The 24,146-nt window shown below is 41.8% G+C and overlaps 1 protein-coding gene across 5 annotated transcripts in view; it reads left to right on the top strand.

Moving 5' to 3' along the window:
• Positions 1-24,146, top strand: part of ELMO1 (engulfment and cell motility 1) — a 311,558-nt gene that overhangs the window by 278,262 nt on the left and 9,150 nt on the right. For all 5 annotated transcript variants that reach the window (XM_080383306.1, XM_080383308.1, XM_080383305.1 and 2 more), the window contains 4 exons: positions 3,225-3,388; positions 9,916-10,028; positions 18,060-18,167; positions 21,751-21,833. In XM_080383306.1, coding sequence (XP_080239432.1) covers positions 3,225-3,388; positions 9,916-10,028; positions 18,060-18,167; positions 21,751-21,833 — 468 coding nt within the window. The remainder of the gene's footprint in view (positions 1-3,224; positions 3,389-9,915; positions 10,029-18,059; positions 18,168-21,750; positions 21,834-24,146) is intronic.

The raw sequence follows: 24,146 nt of genomic DNA, 5'->3' as shown, positions 1-24,146 counted from the left end.
ACAAAAACCCAGATCTGTACAGATACTTGAATGAATGCATGAAACTGGAACTGCACACATGCGTAAGTGATTGCAGGACTATATTTGCTTGCAAATCTGATTTAGTGCTGAAAAATCAAGGTGATATGGTAGTGATAGTTAATATAGCAGTATAGTATGGTTAGTTTAGCATTTATATCACACCTGTCTGTTTGAAATGGCAGTAGTTTGTTGCTTTCTAATGGCAAGGGAATTTGGTTGCGAGTGGCAGTAGGGCTTACATGTTTGAATTCAGGTAAGCTACCTGGTTTTGCATGCTTCTCTTGCATGATACAGCAGAAATGACAACTGCAGGCTGACTGTAAAACCACGTGGGACAAAGTAGCCTGACACAACTTCTCGGCAGACCTAAGAAAGCAGAAGTAAAGCCAGTAGCTGAACGTCACGTTCTCTGTGGGGGTGAAAAGTTAAGCCCAGTTAGCTGGGAGCCTGGGCCAGTAGTGTTAAGAGGTACCAATAGCTGAATATGTTTTCAATAGGCAAAGTTAGTTTCCAGTCTCTCCTTTCTTCTCTATTCCTGGTAGTTAATAATAATTAGTCCTAAATAATAATATATACATGTATAATATATAAATTAAAATTAATTAGCAGCAATAAGTAGTCGTTGTCAAGAAGGCAGAAGGAGGAAGACAGAAGGTATTTTTAAACATCCAACTTGTCGCTGGCATTTTCTGCTTCGTTTTTCCCCACTATTCCTTTGAGGACATTTCTTTCATTACACTTCTCCTTTTAGGTATTAAACCAAGGCCCAGTGAAATCAGTAGGAGTATGCCACTCGCCTTGCTGGGCACAATCCATTAACGTTCAGGTCTTAAGGTTGTTTGGCCTTCCAGTTTGTCGTTTCCAAGGTGTGACAGCATGTTTCTGACTTGGACTGGTGTGGTCTAGTGAGCACACTCTGAATGCAGTCAAGGAGGCGTTAATCCCTCTAAGGAGTCGAATGGCAGTCAGGAGTTCATCCTTCAGACGGGGAAGTAGCTGATTCCCACTGGCAGACCAGCTGAGTAACTCTTCAGAGGAATTTAGCTGCACATGGCCACCATCTAGAACAAAATAATATGAAATTATTTTGAATATGAAATAAAGAGTATGCAGGTGCAGAGTACAGAATTCAGTTTTGCTTTTTACCATCAAACTAAGTTTTAGAAGGCTTCCTCAAATACATAGCAAAGTACCTGTTAGATTTGTAGGAGTGGGTAGAGCAGAGCTCAGCTTTGCTGGGCCAAGTTTGCATGATTTACCCAGAGTAGGATCTTAAATGCATGGATGCATGCAGAGCAAGCCCCCAGCCAAGTGGGTGCGGGTAGACTGCCTCATTCAGGGGGTGCAAATGTAAGTGCAAAGGCATTTGTTGCCCACCTGAGCCAATGCTTCTGGAAGGAGCATCTTGCTCCTCTTGAAATAGATCTCTGGGATGAATCTGGTCCCTGTAGCAAGGAAGGAGCTTATCTTCAGTTCTTTAATTGCTTAGTTTCATCTGCTGGACACAGCTAAAATAAGTGCTTAGATCACATCTGAGAAAGAAGGTATATCTCAGGAAGCAAAAATAGAAAACATAGTGTAGGCAATGAGTTAGAAGACTGAAGCAACACATGGGAAGCAATGAAATATTAATGTGAAAAGAGAAATTTTCAGAATGATTGGGGAACCTCTGTGGGGCTGAGCTTCTGTTTTAAGATACATGGTAAAGATGAAAGAATAAAGGAAAATTAACAATGCAGAAAAAGCTTTTGCCCTCTATTTCTATAGTTGTTAATTTCTGTAACATCTTCTTGGATACCAGGGTTGTGTTACCGTTTCCTACTGTTTTTTAGCTGTTGGATTTGGGTGGGATGGGCTTTTCTAAGTCTGATAAATTGTTTTTTCAGCTAACTTAAGCACAGCATCAGATAAATATTTCAAAGTGTGTGATTTGCACCAGCACCAAGGAAAAGAGTCTAGGATTGTGGAGAAGCAGTAATCTATGATATGTATTTATTTGAACTAGAGCCAAGCAATTCCCCTTAGTTAACTGTGTCTCAGCAGTTTTCCCTGATAAGATAATTAACATGCAGATAGATGGCTGTTGCCCAGCCATCCTTCGTTCTCATTTTTTGGTTTGCATTGTATATGGCATTGCTTCAAAAGCAATCCTGTAATATCCTTGGCAAAATTATCTATCTCTCTCTCTCCCCCGCCCTGACTAATGGTCTCTTTTAACAAGTTCCTTTCCTTCACTGTGTATGGCCGCAATGTGCCTACAGCCTAAGGCTCTCACAGAATCACAAAGCGGTTGAGGATGGAAGGGACCTCTGGAGGTCATCTCGTCCAGCCTCCCTGCTCAAGCAGTGCCACCAAGAGCCAGCTGCCCAGGACCGTGCTCAGACTTTTGAGTATCTCCAAGAGTGGAGACTCCACAACCTCCCTGGGCAACCTGTGCCAGTGCTTGGTCACCTCACAGTGACAGTGTTTCCTGATGTTCAGAGGGAGCCTCCTGTGTGTGCCCATCACCTCTGGGCATAAGGAATAAAGGGAAGGAATGGGCCACTGTAGCAGCCATGTTAGCAGCTTTGTGCTGATCAGGAGAGCAGCTCTAAGACCCAGCAGGAAGGCTGTAAGACCTTAAAAACTCTCCACAGTCTTTCTTGTGGGCATTGAAACTGGCCCCTGGGGCTTGTGCACTTCACCTGGGTTGAGCTGGCAGAAGTCAGGATGCGCATCTGCTCTGTCAGTTGGCTCCTGAGGACTTCAGAGCCTTTTTTTCTGCTGTTAAGTCTGGTGGTATATGTGTGCCTGTCCCCCCGGCATTACAGGAGCATCATCTCAACTCAGAATGCAGAAGAGCCACACTGCTGCTGCCATGGGCACACAAACCATGGACAGAGCAGGACTTAAAATCCTGTAACCAGCAATTGTAATTTAGCTGTCTAGTGAGACAGCCAAGTTATAAATGACATGCTTGCCACCACCCCCCAAAAAACCCAAAATTTCTTGTTACAGAGCAGGTGAGATCTTGCTGTAAGATGTGATGCCCTGTCAGAATTTGTCTTATTTTCTGGTTATGCTACTGAAAAATTGTCTTGAGACCACATAGTACTAATCATCGTCTATACTTAGAAACCTTACTGCGACCCAGAATAAGATTTGAAACAAAAACGCGAAAAGTGTTAACACAGGTTTTCTTTTCCTTTCCTTGTCAACCACAGGTAATGCAGGTAGTGAAAGAACAGATAATGAGAGCGCTCACTACCAAGCCTAGCTCTCTGGATCAGTTCAAGAGCAAACTTCAGAATCTCAGTTACACAGAAATACTGAAAATACGCCAGTCCGAAAGAATGAACCAGGAAGATTTCCAGTCTCGTCCGATTCTGTAAGTACTGTCTTCTCTTTCCACTCGTTTTTGCATGCAAATGACATTTGTGAGTTTTTCTGGGGGAACCCAAGGAGGAAAGCTGTCCAGGGAGCCATGCTCAAAGCAGTAATGTGGCATCTGCTTGAAGTGGAGTGTGTTTTCTTCTGCTGGGAATCCTAACTTTTTATTTGAGTTCAGTCAAACCAGATTCAACAAATCCCTACAGAGTTTGATGTGGCTTATTTGTATGAAACAACGCTTTAACATTTCCTAGTGTTGCATGACTGTGAGGCTGGGTTTGGTGTTGGTAGCGCTGGCTTGAAAAAAAAAAAAAAAAAAAAAAAAAAAAACACACAAAAAAAAAAAACCACGACCAAAAACCACTGCAACTTTGTCTTCTGTCCAAGGGTCTTTAAAAATTCCAAATGTCAGTTTTCCAAGAGAGACGGGGAGAAGCCCAGAATATGAACCGATACACACTGGCTCCACAAAAGAGTGGTGTTGTGTATGACTGTCTTTGTTTATGGCATTATCTTTGGTGTTAATGACAAACAGTTACTTATTTGTAAATTATAACATTCTGTCAGCTAGCCAGTGGGATTCTTATTTTCCTTGTTGTTTACTGCGAAGTATCAAATGCTAATATTGCCGCCATAGCTCAGAATACCCTTTGTTCTTTTATATGAAAAATGGAGGCCGTGCTTGGCTCTGGACCAAGTCTGGGCTTGTGGCTGAACTGGTGGCACAGGACAGATACAGACCCCATGGTGCACAGATAATGTGCTGAGAATAGCAGGAACCTTTTGAGATCAACAGAGAAATGGTGAGGACTCCAAAAGCATCAGCTGAAATGTCATGAAATCCTGACCATGTTACAAGTGGAATGGCTGATGATTTTCGAAATCTCCTTTCCAAGGTAAAGGTACAGAGAAGGGTTTGGACCAGAGCATTTCAGGATTCAGAAATGGAATGGTTTTTTTGATTTATTTCTAAAGGATACAGGTGTCTTAAGTACAAGCTCTGGGGACCCATTCGTCCAGGGGCAGCAGGGCAGCAGCAGAAGCATCATACATTATTTTAATCATACCAATGTGGATCAAAGGGGGAATGCTTCTTTTATGTTTTCAGTGTATAGGAAGATAGGATCTAATGCCCAATTAGAGCTGATGTCACTCATAGTAATGCATCAATTAAAAAGCTACAAATGGTTCCAGTCAGTTTTGCATCATTACACTATTGGAGATCTCCTGCAAATCCCCTGCAACGTTTAGTGGTTCAGAGCTGCTCAGTACTGCTAAGCTTGTCACCAAAGCTTCTCATTTTCCGGGCTTTCCCTATGAGTCAACTGTTTAAATATGACGCAAGTCAACTATTTATATTCTTCTGCACCATCACCTAGCCTCATGAAACTTGCCAGTGCCCTCTGCAAGCTGTTTTATTTCCAGTGTCACTCTGGCTAGTTGCTGCCACAGTGCGGAGTCTCCTTCCCCGTCATGGAGTGAGTGAAACAGCCAACACAATAGTTAAAAGCAACTGAAGTGTTACCACAGACTCATTTCAGATTCAGGACAAAGGCTAAGCCTAAAGGCTATAAAGGCTAAGTAAATCGATAAGGTGTTTAAGCCATCACAAGTGCTTTTGCAGAGATTTAACTCTATGCATTTGCATTTTGATTGCATCCATGATCACTTATTCTTGACTGTGAAAAGAAACGGGTTCTTTCATTTTCCCCTTTGATTTGATTCCCCGTACTGAACTCTCTCAAATTGCATAGATGGCACAATTGATAGACGTACAGAATCATGGCCTCATTGTAGGGAAAAAGACTGCAAGCGAAGAGAGCAATTGTGGCTGCACTGTATATTTTAAAGCCTTGCAGATATGCTAAAAGAGATTGTGCACAACGGTGAATGTAAAGTCAGCAGGCGTTGTTCAATTCTGTGTGAGAATATGGCAATCAGATGATGGTTTTTTCCCACCTTGAACATGATTGAAGCCTTTCTTCTGCTGTTCATTGTATGAAGCACTGAACTTTTAAGTTTTGAAGCTGCTGGATGAGAGAAGTTTCTGTTAAGCTGCATTTGAATGTAATCTGGAAAGTGTTGTCTTAGATCCTCATAGCTACAGCAGCCTTGTTTTGCAAGGATTACTTGTTTCTTTTATACGAGCAGTGTTGTATCATGTGAGATGAAGTTTTTTCAATTTCTACTTTTGATTAGGGAAAACAAAGTCTTTCAGAACAGAATCTATTCAAGATTCTGGGACCGTTATTGATCGTCCAAACTGCTATTCCACAAAGAAATTATAAAGTATCACTGGTGCATTTTGAATGGCTGGGGAAGGAGGTATGTAGGAATCCTGTGGGCTTGTAGAGGAGCAAAGATCTCTGACACGTTAAATGGCAAGAGATGCATTAATACTTGATAAAGATCTGACATCTAAGTGGTGGCTTGCTGGTGAAAGGAGAGTTAATGCCAGCTAGGGAACCATTGCTAAGTAACATGTACGTGAAAATCAGCAACATACAGGAAAATAGAGGGAAGGATGTGGATGCTTTTTATCTTACAGATTTCTCTGCAATGTTAGAAAGAGTCACTACTGCCTGTTGCAAATGCGTGGAAGACATAGCTACAAGCCAGAAAGATAAAAGGACAAAACACATGAAAGCAGTTCTGGGATTACTCTTCTGTTGTGTTGTAATGCTTTAAATGTCTGTAATATGCCCCATCCTGGAAGGAAAAAAGCTAGCAGGAAGAAGTCTTAATTATAAGCTGGAAAGGCAAAAGCTGGGGATGGATATAACTGGTGCTGAAGAACTAGTGTCATTTGAGTAATCTAAAAAGAATTTCTAATGATTTTCAAATTTGCTGACAATTCAAGTCTGTTATTTTAAAAACAAGTGTCCGATGTCAGTATTGCCTGTGGTGCTGAGATCAGAAAATTAGTGATCATATATATTACTGCGTGGTTCCCTCCTCCTGTCTCAGCAGGCCGCTAACTTTTGCCGTTCTTACATGACAGGAACACAGTAGGAGACTAACAGCAATTTTTAAAGCCCCTGTCTCCTTAGACTTTCTGAGTTTGTTCTCTCTCTTTGCAAGTCACAAACTGTTAAGCCAGTGTTTTCTGAAGGACAATACATACAATTCTTACAAAACATATTTGCATTTATGATCTTCCTTTAGCTCATTGTTCCTGTTTGATTTTAAAATTAGGCAGCAGGACCTGTTTCTTGTACAGATATTTTTTTTTTTCTAATCCTTTGGTCTTTAAACACTGGCCCTGACGAACAGAACTCCCTTGCCTTCATAAGGCTTTCTGAAGGAAATATATTCAAAGTAGTGCATCTTTTTTTTCAACTATGTGCCGTGGTTTGATTGTTCTGCCCCATTTCTGTCACCTTGAAGTGATGGAACAGAAACCTTGACAGTTAGGAGCACTAAGTGGCAGGATCACCTTGTAAAAATGTATCTGGAGCCACAGTGTCTAAAAAATAGCTGAGAACCATACCAGTCAGAGTAACCACGTGTTGACTTGAGCTGCTGAGGACAGTAAGTGCAGATGACCAATGGCAAGGGATGGATAGACTTATGGGGTGTCACGAAAGTCCAAAGTCACTGAAGACTGTTTCTCCATGAAGTAACGAGTTGTCTCCAGAACATCTGTGTGTTAGCCTGGGGACTGTAAAACAGAAGGGAGTACTACCTCTGAGCTTCATGGTTGTGAGAGTAAGCACATGCACATAGAATCATTTAAGTTGGAAAAGACCCTTAAGATCATTAAGTCCAACCGTAAACTCAACACTGGCAAGTCCAACGCTAAACCATGTCCCTAACTGCCACCTCTAATTTGTGGAGGGACTCCAGCACATCATTAAAGAGACAGAAGGTGTCCCTTCTCTCCTATGGCGCTTCTTCCTATGGAAAGTCTGCCTTAGACAGCAAAGTACTCCAGAGAGGATTACCTGTTTATTTTAGGACTGGTTAAAAATCCTTCTCTTCCTCTGAATTGTAAAGGGCGGATGGGGCTTTAAAGGACAGAAGAGGGGATACTATGAGCAAACAGACGTTAATGTGCTGCATGACACCTTCATTTTTGTCTTTTCGGTACTGTCTTACAACTATGATGTTCATAGAATCATTTAGGTTAGGAAAGACCTGTAAGATCAGCAGGTCCAACTGTTAACCCAGGACTGCCAAGTCCACCACTAAACTATGTCCCTAAGCACGGCATCTATGTATTCTGTGAATGCCTCCAGGGATGGTGATTCCACCCCCTCCCTGGGCAGCCTGTTCCAGTGCTGGACCACCCTTTCTGTGAGGAAATGTTTCCTAACATCCAGTCTCAACCTCTGCTGGCACAACCTGAGGCCTTTTCCTCTTGTCCTGTCCCTTGTTACCTGGGAGCAGAGACCAAAACAACACCCCCCTTCCCCCCACCCCCCACCCCCCACCCCCCCCGTTGCCCGTCTCTGGACACGCTGCAGCACCTCAACGTCCTTCGTGTAGTGAGGGGCCCAAAACTGAACGCAGGATTCCAGGTGCGGCCTCACCCGTGCTGAGTGCAGGGGGAAGATCACTGCCCTAGTCCTGCTGGCCACACTGTTTCTGATACAAGCCAGGATGCTGTTGGCCTTCTTGGCCACCTGGGCACACTGCTGGCTCATGTTCAGCCAGCCATCAACCTTGTTGAACCTCAGCCCATTGGTCCGGCCTGTCCAGATCCCTCTGCAGAGCCTCCTGCCCTCCAGCAGATCAACAATCCCCCCTCAGCCTGGTGTCATCTGCAAACTGATGAGGGTGCGCTCGATCCCCTCGTACAGATTGTTGATAAAGATACTGAAGAGAATTTGCCCCAAACCTTTAACACCTATTGAATGATAACCATCCAATTTCTGAATGAAATTACCTAAATATCAAACTGGTGTTTATACTAGTCTTGACTGTTTGAAGTCAGTTCAGCTGCAGATTTTGCCTGCGGCCTGGGCTAAGCAATCACGCTGTGTTTTAACACTGCTCTCCTTAGCCCCTGCTCCCAGGATTTACCTGGGAAGGGGAGGGTCATCAGCTCAGTAAAAGCAAAACATTTATTCAAGCACAAAATTCTTTTAATCACAGTATTTAACCATTTGGCATATTCAAATGTTGGTTCCCAATGAGAAAACAGCAGTGCTTGAAAATTATCCTAAAGCACTAATAATACATTTCCAAAAGGTGGCCTGTTTCTATAGTTACAATGCTTCTTTGATTTTTGACCAGCTAGATTTTCACTGCCTGAAAATATATGCGATGGGTTATGCATCAAGAACTCCAACCGTTTTGTTAAAACCTGAGGGAAAGATGGTATTTTTGTTTCAAGGCCTGATGTTCCTAGCAGAGGACTTCCAGTGGTTCCAGTGCAGGTCTGGCAGATCAAAGGTATAGAATCCAAATGAATGTGGAAATCGACAGAGATAGGGCTCCCTAAGTTTTCAAGGAGAGAGAAAATTTTTGTGGTCTCTGTGGGATACCACAGCTTTGCTTCCTTTTGATGACGATTGCTGGAACATACTGCCAGACATAATGATTTTTGATATTACCTAATTTGCACAGCAATGCAAAATTATGGTTCTGACACGCTTCATATTTTATAAATCCTCTAAAAATTCAGTTATTTTTTAATCTTGCTAGGCTTGCTGTCGAGTTGATGTTTAAACCTGTCTTTTATGTAGTCTTAATGAATCTAGGTGAGGATGTAACTGATGAATTCAGGCATATGTGAATCCATGTGATGGTGTATGAAATCAAAATTTAAATGTTACGTGCATACATTTTCTGCCTAGTTCTTGACACGTTGAACTCTTGATAAAGTAGGATGTAGAAAATGCATTTTCTGAAGGTTATAGAATATTATTTCTAAACACACTGTGGGTTCCTGCACTCCTGTGCAAGGGTAAAGTTTGGTCCTTGAGCAATCCCTAGCCATGACTTAGTTTTCCACAAAATTTTGATAATAATGAATTAATTGAATGGTGTGGAATTAAGAACAAACATATAGCACCGGTCATGATTTTAGTTCATTGGCATTGCTCACTGTTTTTTATCGTTGTTTTAAAATGTGGTTTAGCCTTCCTCCTTTTGTCCTAAATAATTGTGCTAGTAAACTACACCAGCAGAGGACCATGCAACAAAAGGTGACAGACCCTCAAATAAGCTTCACAGTGCTCCTATGGTGAAAGACCATTATTAGCCACAGAAAAAAATTGTTGATTCATTATAGTAAGCGTTATTTTTAGATGAGTGAAGTCAGAAACAAGTGAGCGACTTGCCTGAGTCATACACTTATGTCATAGCAGGGAGATGTCTACAACAGAGATATCCTGGCTCTCATTCTTTGTTATAAGAAAAAGGTTTTTTTCTGGAGCACACTTGATTCTGACCTGGGCCTGCCTGTGCCTGTTGTCCCCTTCAAACTCCCTGCGGAAACATCTTGTGAGACTCTGTCTCAGAGGAAGGAGGATGGTCTTTGACTAAATTTGACAAGTGCCTACTTTCTGTCTTCCCAAGGGAACTAAAAGAGAAGATTCAGCCTGAGATCTTAGAACTGATCAAGCAGCAACGTCTCAATCGACTTGTGGAGGGCACCTGCTTTAGGAAACTCAACAGTCGGCGTCGACAAGGTACAGCTCAGGCTGCCTAGTCTGGCTTTTTGTTGTCACTTTTGTCTGAAAGTTGAGATGAGCAATACTAGTTTTACTGGCAAGGTCCTTGGTTGTAGTGCTTGACTGTTTTTACTAGGGGGGCATCTGAAAGCAGATTTCCTAGTTACACTTGCAGGCTTTCCTGTGTTTTCCTGGAACTGGTTTTGGCTTCATCACACAGATCATCTGGAACAAGCCCAGCATTTGACAAAAGTCTCAAGCAGCAGTCTTGCACTCTGAACTGAGTATTTCGATTTCTGCCTGGATGTCCAGGCTTCTTGTTTATCTCAGAACAGAATCTCTGCCTCTGCAGGAATAGCCCATGAAACTTGGTGTAGCCAGAATTTGAATCTGTCAGACTTGGAGCAGCTTTATATATGTGATGAACTCATCCTGCACCCCTCCCTCTAGTACTGCCTGTCCTTGGGTTTTGTCTTATATTACCATATACATTAAATATATTATGGTGTTTAAATATACTTTTAAAAAGCACTTAGATCAATTTGTAATTTGTGTACCTTCAGATGAATACTTGATTGACATGAGAAGATTATTTTCCAAATCCTATGAGTCATTGCTCAGTGCTAGATTTGCAGCTCATTTTGTACAGTCAAACTCTCTATGGCTCTTCTCCCCTGAGAGAGGCAGGCTTCTTTATCTGGACGAAATAACAGGGACATAGTGTAAATTCAGCAGATTAATTAGAAGTTGTTTCTAAAAGTCTCCCTTTAAAACCCTCATTTTGTGAGGGTTTTAAAGGGATTTCCATTTGCTTTCTGCTGTAGGTACAATACAAATCAGAAAGTTACAAAAGCTAAGAGTAAGAACTGTCACAGATAGGTATTTGAGACTTTCCCATCAATTGAGGAAAACTGCTTTCATCACAGAGAGAAGTATCCCTGCAATGCCTCCTTCCTTAGAAACAAGGAAGCGATTTTCCTTAATGTAGGGAGGTTATTTTGGAAAATGTCAAAGCCTTTATGAAAGGGTTGAGTTGCAGAAAAAAATGTACTGCAGCTTTATAGCTGTCAAGCTTAACTCTGTCAAGCCTACGAACACCTATGAAGCCCACTGCACAGTGTTTAGGGAAAGAGCATTAATATTCCAGTGTGACTTTCTATAAAGATTTTATAGTGAGGCACACGATATGTTTTTTTTCCCTTCAGCAGCGTATTCGTGGAGTGAAAGTAGCTAAAGTAGTCATAGTTTGGTTTGGCTATCAGTAGTGAGGGTTGTTTATTTTATTCCTCTCAGAGCCTTAATCCTAAATGACTGAAATTCTAGGGAAGGAGCAGGGTTTGTGGCAAATGTTCTTCTTTTAGCAGATCTCCAAGAGGAAGGTAGACTGTTTATTTTATCTTCAGCTGTTGTTAGTTCATGATTTACAAGATCAAAAGCCTTAGGGGGCATAAGTTGGTTCAACTTATATGTGTGGAGTTGAAGTTAAATATATATATATGTTTAGAAAAAAAAAAATCAGCATAATCTTCTGGTCCAGAGTTGAGCAGGTTGCTATGTATCATGCCATGGAGTGAATTGCATAGGCCACCAGATTAATTGCTTTGATGTCACATTTATACAGGGCCAAAAAAGTTCACAGTTCTTTGGAAACAAATAAAACATGTGGCCATGCCTCAAAGGACTTGATCTTCTCTGAAATACATTGGGTTTTGTCAGATACAAGCCCATATAGAATGGCATGTTTCCACATGCCCTTAAGAGTTGTGTGTGGCTTATGTTAGACTCTATTCCCTTAAACAGAACTGTAGATTTTTCCCCTGGGAAGGAAGGAGAAGACACAACCATTACCCAAGATAATGATCCGTAAGGCCACCAGGACTAAATTAAGTACAATCTAACAGTGTGATCTAATGAGGAACCAAAGTATGGGTTGTAAACACAAGCATAATTGATATATAAGCCATTCAGCTGGGGTCCTTTTTTAGGTATGTACAGTGCCTGGCACAGTCTAACTAGCAAATAGTGGCAGCTGGCACAAAGCAGAAGCAGCTCTCTCGAAATCAGCCTTTGTCCTTCAGGGTCTCCGGTACCCCAAACAGGGCAAGCTGTAAAACCAGGGCTGTCCTGATGTCAAGAACTAGAAGATGAAGTAAAGCGAACAGAGGCCAGAGGTTGAGCTTAGCGATACTAAACATCGGGATAGTCAGCCTTTCAGATGATTCCTCTGAATGTCCTGATAAATATAGTACAAGTCCCAGATTCCCGAGTGTGTCTTCTGTTAGCCTTATCGCACCTTCCCATCTGCTGTCCCCCACCCCACCTCTGTGTACGTGCCCTGTGCTACGGGGGGGGGGGGGGGGGGGGTCAGGAGCCCTGCCACCTGCCTGCCGCTCCAACTGAATTCACTTGCCGTGGAGCATTGCAAAGGGTCGTGGTCTGTCCAGGTCGATTAGGAGCTGAAAGAGAAATGGGGGGTGCTGTGGTGCATCACGATCTGCTTGTTATGTGGCAACCAACTTGTAAAAGATCAGGTAGGTGTTATACTTCAGTATGTATACTGCTTCTTTTACCTTTCCTATGATCTTTTTCCCCTGAGACAATTCTGGAACAAATATCACAAATATTCGGATTGTGCAAGAGGAACCTGTACCTGCCCTACACAGGAGAAGCTGAAAGCATTAAATTGCCCATTTAAAAAACAATTAGTATGCATTACCCCATGATAAACACTCCAGAGCAAACTTCTGTTAAGACTGTTGTTTGAACATGTGGTAGGACACACATGGTTAGTCACAGTAAGTTGAAAAAATTGACTTACAAAAAAATGAGCAGGGAGTTTACAGCCTCTTACGGCCTTTTGAGGAGAGGTGAAGCACTTTCATATATACTTGGCATTGGAAAGCCTCCAATCCAACAGATGATTCACTGGGGAGATGCTGCAGATTAAGCTGTGAGGTATCTGGGCTCAGATCTCTGCCTTTTGTGTTTCAGCACAGGATTATCGTATCGGCAGGATCTCTCTGTAGATGAAATTCAGAAATACCGTTGTTGTCCCAGCAGGATCCTTAGCACTTCCGAGGAATACATGGCCTTTCCCTTGCAAGTTTGCATAGGAGAACTGCAGTACTAACTACTCCTGTTTTTATTAAGTATTCTTAATCGGTTGGAAATGAAGCAGTAAAATCTAGCCTGCCCTTCTGGTCATTGTTCGCCAGCAGATCATGAAGCTTTGCAAATCCCCACTTTGTTCCTTGATTGTGGACATCAGCTGAAAGATAGACCTCTTCAGCTTTCTCCACCCCTAATTCCTAAAAGAAAGGGGAGAAGACTAAAGCGAAAGCCTGCAAAGCATTTTACAGCCCCAGAGTTATTATTTCCAGTAGAGCTAAGTAGGAGATAAAGGCATTTTATTGAGAATAATAGATACTTCTGATGCTGTCATCCAGTACATTTGTAGTTATGTTGCTGGGTACACTCTTAGAAATAAATTCCCCTTTTAGCTTTATAAAGATTATAGAGAAATTGCATGTTTTTGAAGTGGTTTTTCAGCCAAAGAAATTGCACAGCAATTTTTGGAAGGGAAGGAAAGCCTGGTGATACACACCATTAAATTAAAAACACAAGGCAGCATGGAAGTAACCTGGAAAGAGAAGGCTTAAATTAAAACAAAAAATCAAGTGAAGACAGGTTTTCTATCTCTTGCTACTAAGATAAGTAATTCACGGTTCTGAACAAGAACACACACTTTGTCTTTTTTCTGCCAAGCCTCTTTGCTACTGCTACTCCATCCCACCCTCTGTAGTCCCGTAAAAAATAATATTCTGTGAGTGCGTGACTTGCTGAGAAGAACTGATTAACCAAATATGCCTCCAGCGTTGCCACAGGTCGCTTATTCGCCAGTCACTTGCAGGGCTCGCTGGCTTTCAGCTAAACAGTTAAAAACAGTTAGAGTGAAAATGTGTCACTACAGTTGTATTAGAGAAAGGCATCACAATGAAAGAAAAAGAGTGGGACCATGTACATATATCTAAAATCTACACAAACGTATGTTTTCACTGGTACATTCGTAAGTGTGTTCTTGCTGCTAAAGCTGAGGAAGATTTTCTTTGAACAAAAAGCTTATTTAGTAATCGAGAACATATATTGGGCTAAAATGTGTACTCTCAGACTTTTGTCCATGTATATCTGAGCTGTTCTCTCCCCAGATTCTAACTATAGAGTACTTCTGTACTAACCACAGCACTTCTTTACCTGGGATAGCATTGTGAAGGGCATATGAGTCAGTGGCCATTAATGCGCGATGTGAATGGCCAAGCACTCTGTAGCCCATCAGCAAAATGTTCTGTGCTCTACTATTCAGTCAGTTTTTAGTATTACTCTTCTAGCCAAATTGTAGCCAATTTATATTTTTTTTTACCCTCATCTGTAATCTTTAACAATGTGCTGCAGTATATTTAACCCACTGGCTGCTCTAGCAGTTACCTGAAAATCAGAACAATTTCTTTGTAACCTTTTCAAGTTAAAAAAAATGGAATGATTAATTCTGTTTCCCAAAGAAGAATCTCTAGCACTTTGATTGCATCGGTGGTCAGTGAGCTAAAAGACATAAAGACTCACAGGAAAGAGCAAATGATGTAGTGTCCGAAAATTGCAATGAACTCACAGGCCCCCATCATCTCTAAAGACTGGTTAGCGACTGCCCTCCCTACAGTTGCTTGCTCTGGGGAGTTTTACCGAGGCAGGTGGAATAACACTGGGTACAGAATAAGAGTTGTAGCTCATAGAAGGGGCTTAGGCTATAGGGCACATTCGTAAGACTGGCCTAAAACCAAAACAAACTCCACTTCTTCCTGAACAGACGGTTGCCCCACTCCAGCTGTGCGCATACACACGGATCTGCCAGCTGTGGAGTACAGGGTCTGTTGAGAAATGCTGGTCCTGTCTTCAAAGCCTCTTGTGGCACTTCAACTCTGCAGCCTTGGGTTTAAGAGCTCTGGAGGGTTGGGTAGTAGTTTTTCTTTGTTTTAGAAACACCGCTTTCTAGTCATGGTAGAAAAGAGCTGCTGCTGCTGCTTTTTGTTTTGTTTAGGGTTTGGGGTTTTTTGTTTATCAATTTAGACCTGAAAGAATGTTGGCCACTTCCCATGTGCTGTTCTGTAATTAGGATTTCTGCACCCTTTTTGTCAGTGGAAGCAATTCAATATAATTTTTACTTTGACTGCAGGATTATTTATATACTACTTTTCCAGTGAAGTTGTGTTCAGTACCTGCGCTACAGTAAAATAACATGCATCTTCTTTAAAACTGTTCCCCTCCAAGAGACTGAGATCTCATAGAAGTGGGTTATTGTCTGATAAACTATTCATAACAATATGTACAGCTGAAAAAACCCACCCCAGATGGCAAGGCTGATGTGCTTGTAGAAGCAGGGCTTACTTCCCATCACTAATGTGCTGATCGCCCTCCGCAGCCTGGCTGGTGCAGTCATTTAGCGGCTGCGGCTGAAGGAACCTCATTAGTTCCATTTGTAGGTTTCATTTAAGGGTTTCTCCCCTTGACGGCAAGGCTGTGGCACAATGGCAGTTATTAGTGAGCCCACAGGAGAATCACGCCAGACATGCTTCAAGCTACAGTCTGTGGCTATTAGTTTTTAATTAACCGTGGGTTATGGGGAATTACTGTAAAAGGCTCCACAAGCCTTCAGAGCTAGGGTTTCTTCCCATAAAATCACCCCTTCCTAAAAATGAAGACATTTTCACTGAGGGGATTTTCCTCTCTATTATTGGAGCAGGGCGTTGAAACAGGGCCAAGGTTCCCAGAACACTGTCATCTGTAGGACGTTAAAGAGCCAAACTTTTTCAAACCCTTGCTAATGACGCCAGTGCCATTTGTGCTAAACTGAAAGGAATTCATGGGATTTTTGTGTTTTTCAGTTACACCATCTTCCTGGCTGGGTCACTGAGAAGGTAGTGAGGCCATGTTGGCTTTTATCAGGAAAAAAATATTGTATTAATCTTAGAATTGGAAAGGTATATTCCTTTGTACAGCCTGATAAACAATGAGGTTGTAGCTAAAGCCGGGCATGAAAGCCTCCTGCTACAGTTCCTAGAGGCTTTTCTTTAGGTAGGCTAGGGGCATGATGGTCTACCGTCAGGTTCAATGGGGTATATTTTTTAAGCATTGGGTTTTGATACGGTTCTGATAAGAGTTTCTGTAAAAGGTACGGATCTAGAAAACTTTCACACATATCCTTCTGAGCCACACGAACTGTGCAGTGAGTTGATTTTGTGTGTGAGCTCTGCAGGTGAGAGTCTACTGAATGCCAGCTCCTGCTTGCTCTAGTTTCAAATCCCTGTGAAAGCTTTGCAAGTGGGGTTTTACTCTTTACCCCATATCGTGCAACGCTGTATGTACTGCTTACAGTCCAAGGATGCTTGTATTTCAGCAGCTCTTCTCATATGCGTCACAAAACCATAATCTCGGGTGCTTTACCGTAAATCATTCTGTACTGTGCATGCTTGGGGAGCAGGTAACCAGAACCTCTCCCGTTGCCGTTTTGAGCCTTTGCCAGCCTTTTGTGAGGTCTGCTGAAACCGTGCTCTAGAAGGGTCTGCACAATCAGAAAGTGGTTTGAAGTGTGTAGGGGTTTTTCCCCAAATACTTTTACCCACCGTGACAAATTTAAAATGGCATGCAGAAGCCCACTTTTGCCATTCAAAGTTGAGTTGCCTTTCTCTGTGTTTTATTGCATTGTATTTTTAATGGCTGGCCAAGGGACTGGAGAGTGTCCTTCAGAAAGAAGTTGGGTCCGTGCAGCCAGTATTTTGCTAACGGAGCCAAGAAGTCCTTCCTTTGCTAACACCCCAAATGAGCTCACATATGCTGGCTCTGGTGGTTCTACAGCTCCTTCAACATTTTATCCAAACTGTGGCTCCATTCGCTCCCAGCAACTGCAGCACCATGGGGCTGTGTCAATGCAAACGTTTCACCTAGGTTGTCCCTTCTAGTGCTGCTTGTCACAGCCAGCATCAGCACTGCCAGCAACAGGAGCAGCACAGAGCCCCAGAAGCCCTCTGCCCCCACCCCAAACTGCATTTTAACATCTAGCCCTGCTCTGAGCTTATGGAGATTTATAGCTTGAATGTAACAAGATTGTATTCTTGACAGCTTAACATTATGTAATCTATTTATTAAATAGAATGTTCTTTGACAAGGCCGGGTAACTTCGCTCTTGCCATTTCAGAAAGGGAATTGGCAAGCACTGCCCTTGCATGCTAGGTACCATGGTGGCCCGGCTCTGCAAAGGTGATGTTCTTCGCAGGAGCAGATTTTATCAAATATTAAGGGGCATTATATGCTGCAGAGGTGCAGTTGGCAGGAGATGTAAGTATACATCTCCTAGGAAGGACTAAAACGCAAAGTGGAGTGTGGCTGCATGGGGTGTGACCATTCAAAGCACTGAGTTATCTGCAGGACAAGGGAGTCAATGTCTGGTTTTAAAATCTTTGCTTGTTTGTTATGTCCAGTCCCTCCATAAATATGGAGGTGTTCTCCCATGTCTATAAAAAGGCATGACTCATGATTTTTTTAAAGTATGGGATATTTCAAATATATCAGGTTTTGGGTGTCCCACACAAGACAGCTGGCGGGGCTTAATTTTCACACAGTGCGTGCTAAAAATGAAGCTTTTATGGGTACATCAAAGTTATCCACTGAAAGCAGTGGTTACTTTGCCAGTCTTCTGCCCGTGAGGGTATAAAATACTGTGTAAAACTAAGTCAATTGTTTCTTGCTAGTATTTATTTTTGGAGCCAGTGATGAAGTCAATAAAAAAAAATAGTAGATTAATGCCAGTTTCATTTAATCAAGTAAAATTACTGAGCAAAGTCTCTGCCCTACTTTCCATGCACCCCACACATTCCTCCTCCTGAGAGAAAAAAAGAGAGTCCTTCCCTATAGTGCCTTGTTCGAGTAAGCTTTCTCCTGTGCTATTGATAATGCTGATGAAGACATGTTAGTGACCTTGTTTAATGCGTTTATTTTTAACAGACAAATTCTGGTATTGTCGACTTTCACCTAATCACAAGGTCTTGCACTACGGAGACTTGGAAGAAAGTCCCCAGGGAGAAGTCCCCCATGATTCCTTGCAAGATAAATGTAAGTCATGCACAAAGATTGCGCTACTTTTTCTTCTTCTATGCTAGTTCCTTTTCAGAACTTGTAGTAGATTTGTCTTAACATGGGATGTTAACAACTCTGTTTATGGAGATAGGGAGCAGAGGACATTTTTCCTCCTGCATTCAAACACTGCTCTCCTGGTTTTGGCAAGTGTGTGAGGACTGAGCTCAGCTTTCCAATGAGTTGATAATTTCATTCAGCTTGGAAATGTCATGCTTTTCATGGGGAGGAGCACAGTTTATTTTTGTTGCTCATCTAATTGCAGATGTCAAATAAAAATACTTAGGCACATTCAGAAGAACCTCCTGTCCGTGGAGACAGATGTTTCTTCTGTGGCAGTCTAGTGACTGGAGGAGAAGGCTGTAGGGAGTGGACTTAGAGATGACACATTGCTATGAACAGTATTGAGAGGATGTCACCGTTACTGTGTACCCAGCTGGGAGAGGACGTGCCTCTGTGACAACTCCTGCCGGGGGATTTATCAGGATATTTTATGGATAAAAGTATTTTTGGAGCCCTTCAGAAAAATAAGACTCTTGTGATAATTTCTCCTTTGTTCTTCAGCATGAGTTGTAGAGGTTTAACTTGCAATCCTGGGAACGTTTGGGGTTTTTTTAATCATAATGACAATAATGACCAGTGTAGTTCTGTCACCTGAAAGTGACTTCAAGAAATCAAGCACTGAATAAGGAATAATTTCTTTTTGTTCTTTTCTGAATCTCCATTAGTAATAAATGCCATTCTTGGCATTATCAGATTAGACATGCTTGTACAAGTATTTCAGTTCATAGCTCCACTTCTTTCATGGAATAGCAGAAAGACTAATTTTTCAGAAGTTGGAAATTTTACCAGCCTGAAAATTGAGAAAAGAGAAAATCAGTGATTTAAACTTTTTTATGTATTAGTAAGACAAAGAATTGTTTCTGTTTTCTGCTCCCTCAACCTGTCCCCAGGCAGCACCTTTTAAAATTTCAAAGTGCTCCCAGACGCAGCCTGTCTGATGCTGAAGCCCTGGCAGTTTGCAGTCACATTCCCTTGTTTTCATTGCCTTACAGATTGCCTCAAGGATGTTTCATGCTCTTACCGCAGTCTTGGCAGAATGTAGGACAGGGGCTCACATTGCTGCATTGGCACTGGGGGAAGCTGTTTTTCTGGACAAAGCTTAGAGAAATAGCCCTTGAATGTTACAGTAGCATCAGAATGACAGAAGAAGAATGAAGGTCACTCTAGAACTGCAGGCACAGTCAGGAGACCAGCAGTTCCCAGATTTGTTTGCTTTGGGCACGCTTCCATGCTCAACCCCCCAACCCTGACTGCTTCATCTTGCATTTGCATTTTCCTTAGGCTCTTAAGGTCAGGAAGGTCAGTATCCCATGTGGACAGAAGGCTCCTACTTTATAAACCGCTGGACCAGACCCACATGTTCCCTGTGCATGCCTGCTGGCAGAACAGATACTGATGCAGTTTGGGAAAGACATGGTTATTTCATCACTGTCTCAGGCTTCCAGGCTATGAAAGTTAGGAGATGTTACCACAGTGCCATCCACATTAGAGTTTAATTAATTAATTGAGAATATTGCAAGACACAAGATTATCAGGTGGCACTATTGTTTGAAACATGTCAGGCCAAACTAGCTTGGGAATTTTACAGAACATGTTCTAGAAATGTTCTGGTGCTCTTTGGATAGACTTTCATAGAATTCTGAACTATTAAGGTCTGAATGTGATGACCAGATTTTCAGCATATGGGAGCAGGTCAACAGATGAAGGCAAATAGGTGGTTTAGAAGGGTAAGAAGGACCAAGAAAAGCAGCACGGGGCATTTTGTGTACTCTGTGCCAAGCTTGAATAGCTAGTATCTATCTCCAGAAATAAACATGGGGCTTTTTAACCTTTTCGCTTCTGTGAATGTCACCCCTCTCTTCAGGCTGGCAGAGTTAACAAGCTGTGCAGACTCCAGCTGGGACAGAAAGCAGCTGCCCCCTTTCTCAGGGCTTTATCTGTTGTCAGCATATCACATCTGTGCTCACACCCCCCAGCATCTTGTAGTCAGCTTCTGATACCATCTGAAGTCTTTGTTTCTGTTTTTCCAAAGCAAGGAATAAGCCAAGTTCCAGATAAATAAAGAGCAGGGTGTCACATCGGTCTGTGATCTCCCATGGTAACTGTATTCCTGATCACAGATCAAATGTATGAAACCTGGAGAAAAGCTGCCTTGGTTGAGAGATCTATTTTGAGAAGAACCTGCTGTATGCAAACAGAGAAACTGTTTTTCTGGGCACCTTCAGTGCGTGGCAGGAACTCTGTCTTTGTAAGAAGACCTTTTACCATCATTGCAGTCAGATATCTCCTTTACTTCCCAGTTTGTCCTACTTGCTCTTGCCTCTCAAAAACAACATCTCTTCTTGACCAAAAAGTAGGGTAGTGTCAGAGACACAAAAAGTCAGTAGGGCCACAGCACGAAGTGCTGAGATTGAAGGCAGGAGAGGCTGAGTAGCAAAGGGCCAAATAACTTCTGTTGCTTTCATTTTTCATGCCAAGAAAGTCCGTTTTAAAGTGTCTATTATATCCCATAGTATCTATTTGACCATAGCGCTGAGGTAATCTGTAATAAAATACACAGTGTTGCTGTACCCAGTAGAAGAGGAAATGCATTTCTCCTCTCCAGTATTTCTATTAGAGGTTGTAAAGAACTGGGCAGTAACAGATTTTCATATTATTATGCTGTTCTGTATATATGATGCTTTTCCACAGCCACAGGGATAACGGATCATTTATAGATTGTAGAAACTGTCACTGACCATATCGTCTTGTGGAGCATAGAGATTCTCCATAGTGTAATTACTGTTGGAAAAATTGACTTCTACTTGAAACTCAGAGAAATTTATCTTTATGTTTTAGTGACCTCACTCTGTCAGTCTGAGTGGCAGCAGTTTCCAATATATTTTCTTACCTTTTTTTTCCCCAGTGATTTCTGATCATTTCATATTTTAAAGCAATTAGAATGGGTCATTGTAAGCCTCAGTAGTCCTTACTCCTGTTAATAATCAGAAAGCAACTGTAATGCTGATGGGAGTGAAATAAAAACTATTTGAAAAATTCGTACAGGTATTAACAGCATCAAGTGAGGTATGGTCCAACTTGCCCAGCATCCTCTCTTCAGCAGAGTCTTCACCTGGATGCCTAGCAAAGAGCGGCACAGGGCAGGCTTATTACATTAGTAAGGCAGAAAACAGTATACATTTTCTAGATACATAAGTATGCATAAAAGCTGTCCAGACATAGGTACACACGTCTGTATGAAACATGCTTACCCAAAGTAGTCTCAATAGGCAAGAAAAAGCATACTCATATTTTTATACAGATGCCTGAAATTTTGTCAAGACTCAGATTCCCATTTTAGTTGTTCTCTTCCAGTTTTCTTTCTTACAACAGGCTGGAAATGGCAAAGGAGGTGGTAATTTTAACACATCACTCTGGCCACTTTTTAGACTCTGTAGCTTTTGCACACCTTGGTTATAACTAATGTTCTGGGTTTTGCATTTGTTTCTTTTGAATGCAGTGCCAGTGGCAGATATAAAAGCTGTTGTGACTGGGAAAGACTGCCCTCACATGAAGGAGAAAGGAGCTCTTAAACAAAACAAGGTATGGTTCTCAAATTGTTATGAACACACATCCTGCAGAATACAAAGCTTGTCAATTCGACCTTCCCTGAAGTAATACAGATATTTTTCATTCCAGCCTGCCACCTTTCTGTGTATGCACACACACTTTGCTTTCACCTCAGACCAGTTGAGTTGAATTATTGGGACAGGCTGCCCTCCTTTACTCAGACTTCATGGCAGATGTGCATTGTGACATGCCCAGCGCACATGAGGATGGCCTTTAGTAGTGATGTCTTTTACCTCTAAAGCAAAGCAGTTTTGTCTGCTGCTGCAGAGCAGGCTAGCAATGACTGTTGGTTCCTATTCTTATATAGTCTCTGATAAATAACTAGTTTGTTCCAGCTGTATTCTCTGACGAGCCCATGTTCAGCGAACACTGGTATGTGCTATAAACTGCAGTTAATGTCCAGCTTCAGGTCCAGTCAGGTAGAAAAACAACTGCCAACAAAAGGATGTAAGGTAAATGCGGGGCAATTAATGAGGTGTATAAGGATGCATTCAGCAGTGCATTTGGGGAAAAAATGTGTAGGAGACAATGAGCAGCTTAAATTAGATTTATGCTACCTTTCAGAGTTTCAGATCAAGAACTGTAAACTGATAGCAGGACTCGAACTGTACAGTGGCAGAATCTTGCAGAATTTTTGTTAGTCAGAATTGCCACCACGGCAAGAAGAAATCAAGTTACTAGCTAAGTCTGGCATCTTTAGCGGTGATGGTCTTCATACCATGTTGTATGAGGTATGTTCATAAGTCCTCTATCAGGTTGTGTTGTCTGACCGTACAAGAAAGAGTGAGACTCTTGTGATGTTCAGTCAGACCTGGAACCACACACCCTGAGGTCTGGGAACCATATCAGAATTTTCAGTTACATGAAACTGAGAAATTTTGGACCCAACCAGAGATTCTGATGGGCAAAATAGTGAGGTTAAGAGTTCCTGCTTCAACACTTTAGAAATTAGCGTTCAAATAAATACTGGAAAAAACACTTCTGATGGGGACCATAGAAAATGAAAAAGCACTGGCAAAGCTACATCACACAGCTGTTGCATCTTCATAGCTGCAACTTTTCTTTCCTTAACTATGTGCAAATACACAGAGCACCTCTTGCAAATGCATATTGCTTGCATTTGTCTCTCGTATACATGAGTTGCTTTAAGTCTGTCAGGATACAGTCATCTCCTTTCCACATAGGCTTTACATGGTTGGAAATGAAAAAGTCAAGCCAAACAAAGCAAAAAAAAAATCCCAGGAGTATTTTTCCTTGTTGATTTTCTGAATCAGGGCACTAACATACACATGCACACAATAGATTGCATACAACTCCTACCTTGTGTTACAGCTGAACATCAACAGCATTTGGCTGGGGCATTTATATGATGCATATAAAGTATTTTTAGTACATCCTTGTCTTAACACTCATATGTCCGCACAAAAAGGAAAGATAGGAAGACGGAAAGCAGTGGGTGGCAGTGATGGAAATGTGTCATCTTTATGGAGCAGTAATGTCTAGATAGTATTTAATGCTAAATAGCGATGCTGTAGATAAGTTTGTCCTCGGCTGTCAGCATCGTCCCATTTCCTCAGGTAAAATTGCTTTGGACTGGCATAAAACTTGTGGCTGAGAATGTGAATTTCAGGAGCTGATAGGGTAGCATGACTGCATCTGTGGCTGGAGCATTTCCTTTGTGACCCCGGCAATATTAATTTTGAAGTTTTTACTGTTTCTGGTGTGGGGTTTTTGATTATTGGGGTTTTTTTCCTTCCTCGATTTCTTGTTTCTTCCCCTGGGAATCACAGAATTTGTGAAATTAGTTGTCAACCCAATCAAACTGTCATGCACAATATTGCAATTACTTAACTGACATCATAGGAATAACATATCATTGTTTACAGAGTATCAAATTAATGTGGACAATGAAATTAAAATTAAAAAGGAAAAAGAAAAAAAGTCAGACACAGAATGCAACTGGGCTGAGTGTGGTGTATGAACTCCTTCACTTCTTGAAATTTCACAATTGGTGATATTTTTTTAAGAGGCCTTTTCATCTTGTGTTTCTTTGTATGTATATAATGACCACCTTGATGTTTATTCATTGGCAGAAAAGAAAATTGAATGGCAGAATGCCACTGCTATGAACATAGCTGGAATTGGCAGAAGGTCCATAATAAAGGCTTCAGCGTCTCTTCATTTGCCGGCACATGGCCATTATTCTTCCAGCGGGACCATTTAGAAATAAATAAGAGTTAAACTGAATTGGAATTTGCATGCCTATGAAGCTGGAATGACTTGATA

This window comes from Falco punctatus, assembly GCF_963210335.1.
Source record: "Falco punctatus genome assembly, chromosome: 4".
NCBI lineage: Eukaryota > Metazoa > Chordata > Aves > Falconiformes > Falconidae > Falco > Falco punctatus.
Note: the sequence above shows the minus strand (reverse complement) of the source record. Positions and strands in the feature narration are given on the sequence as shown.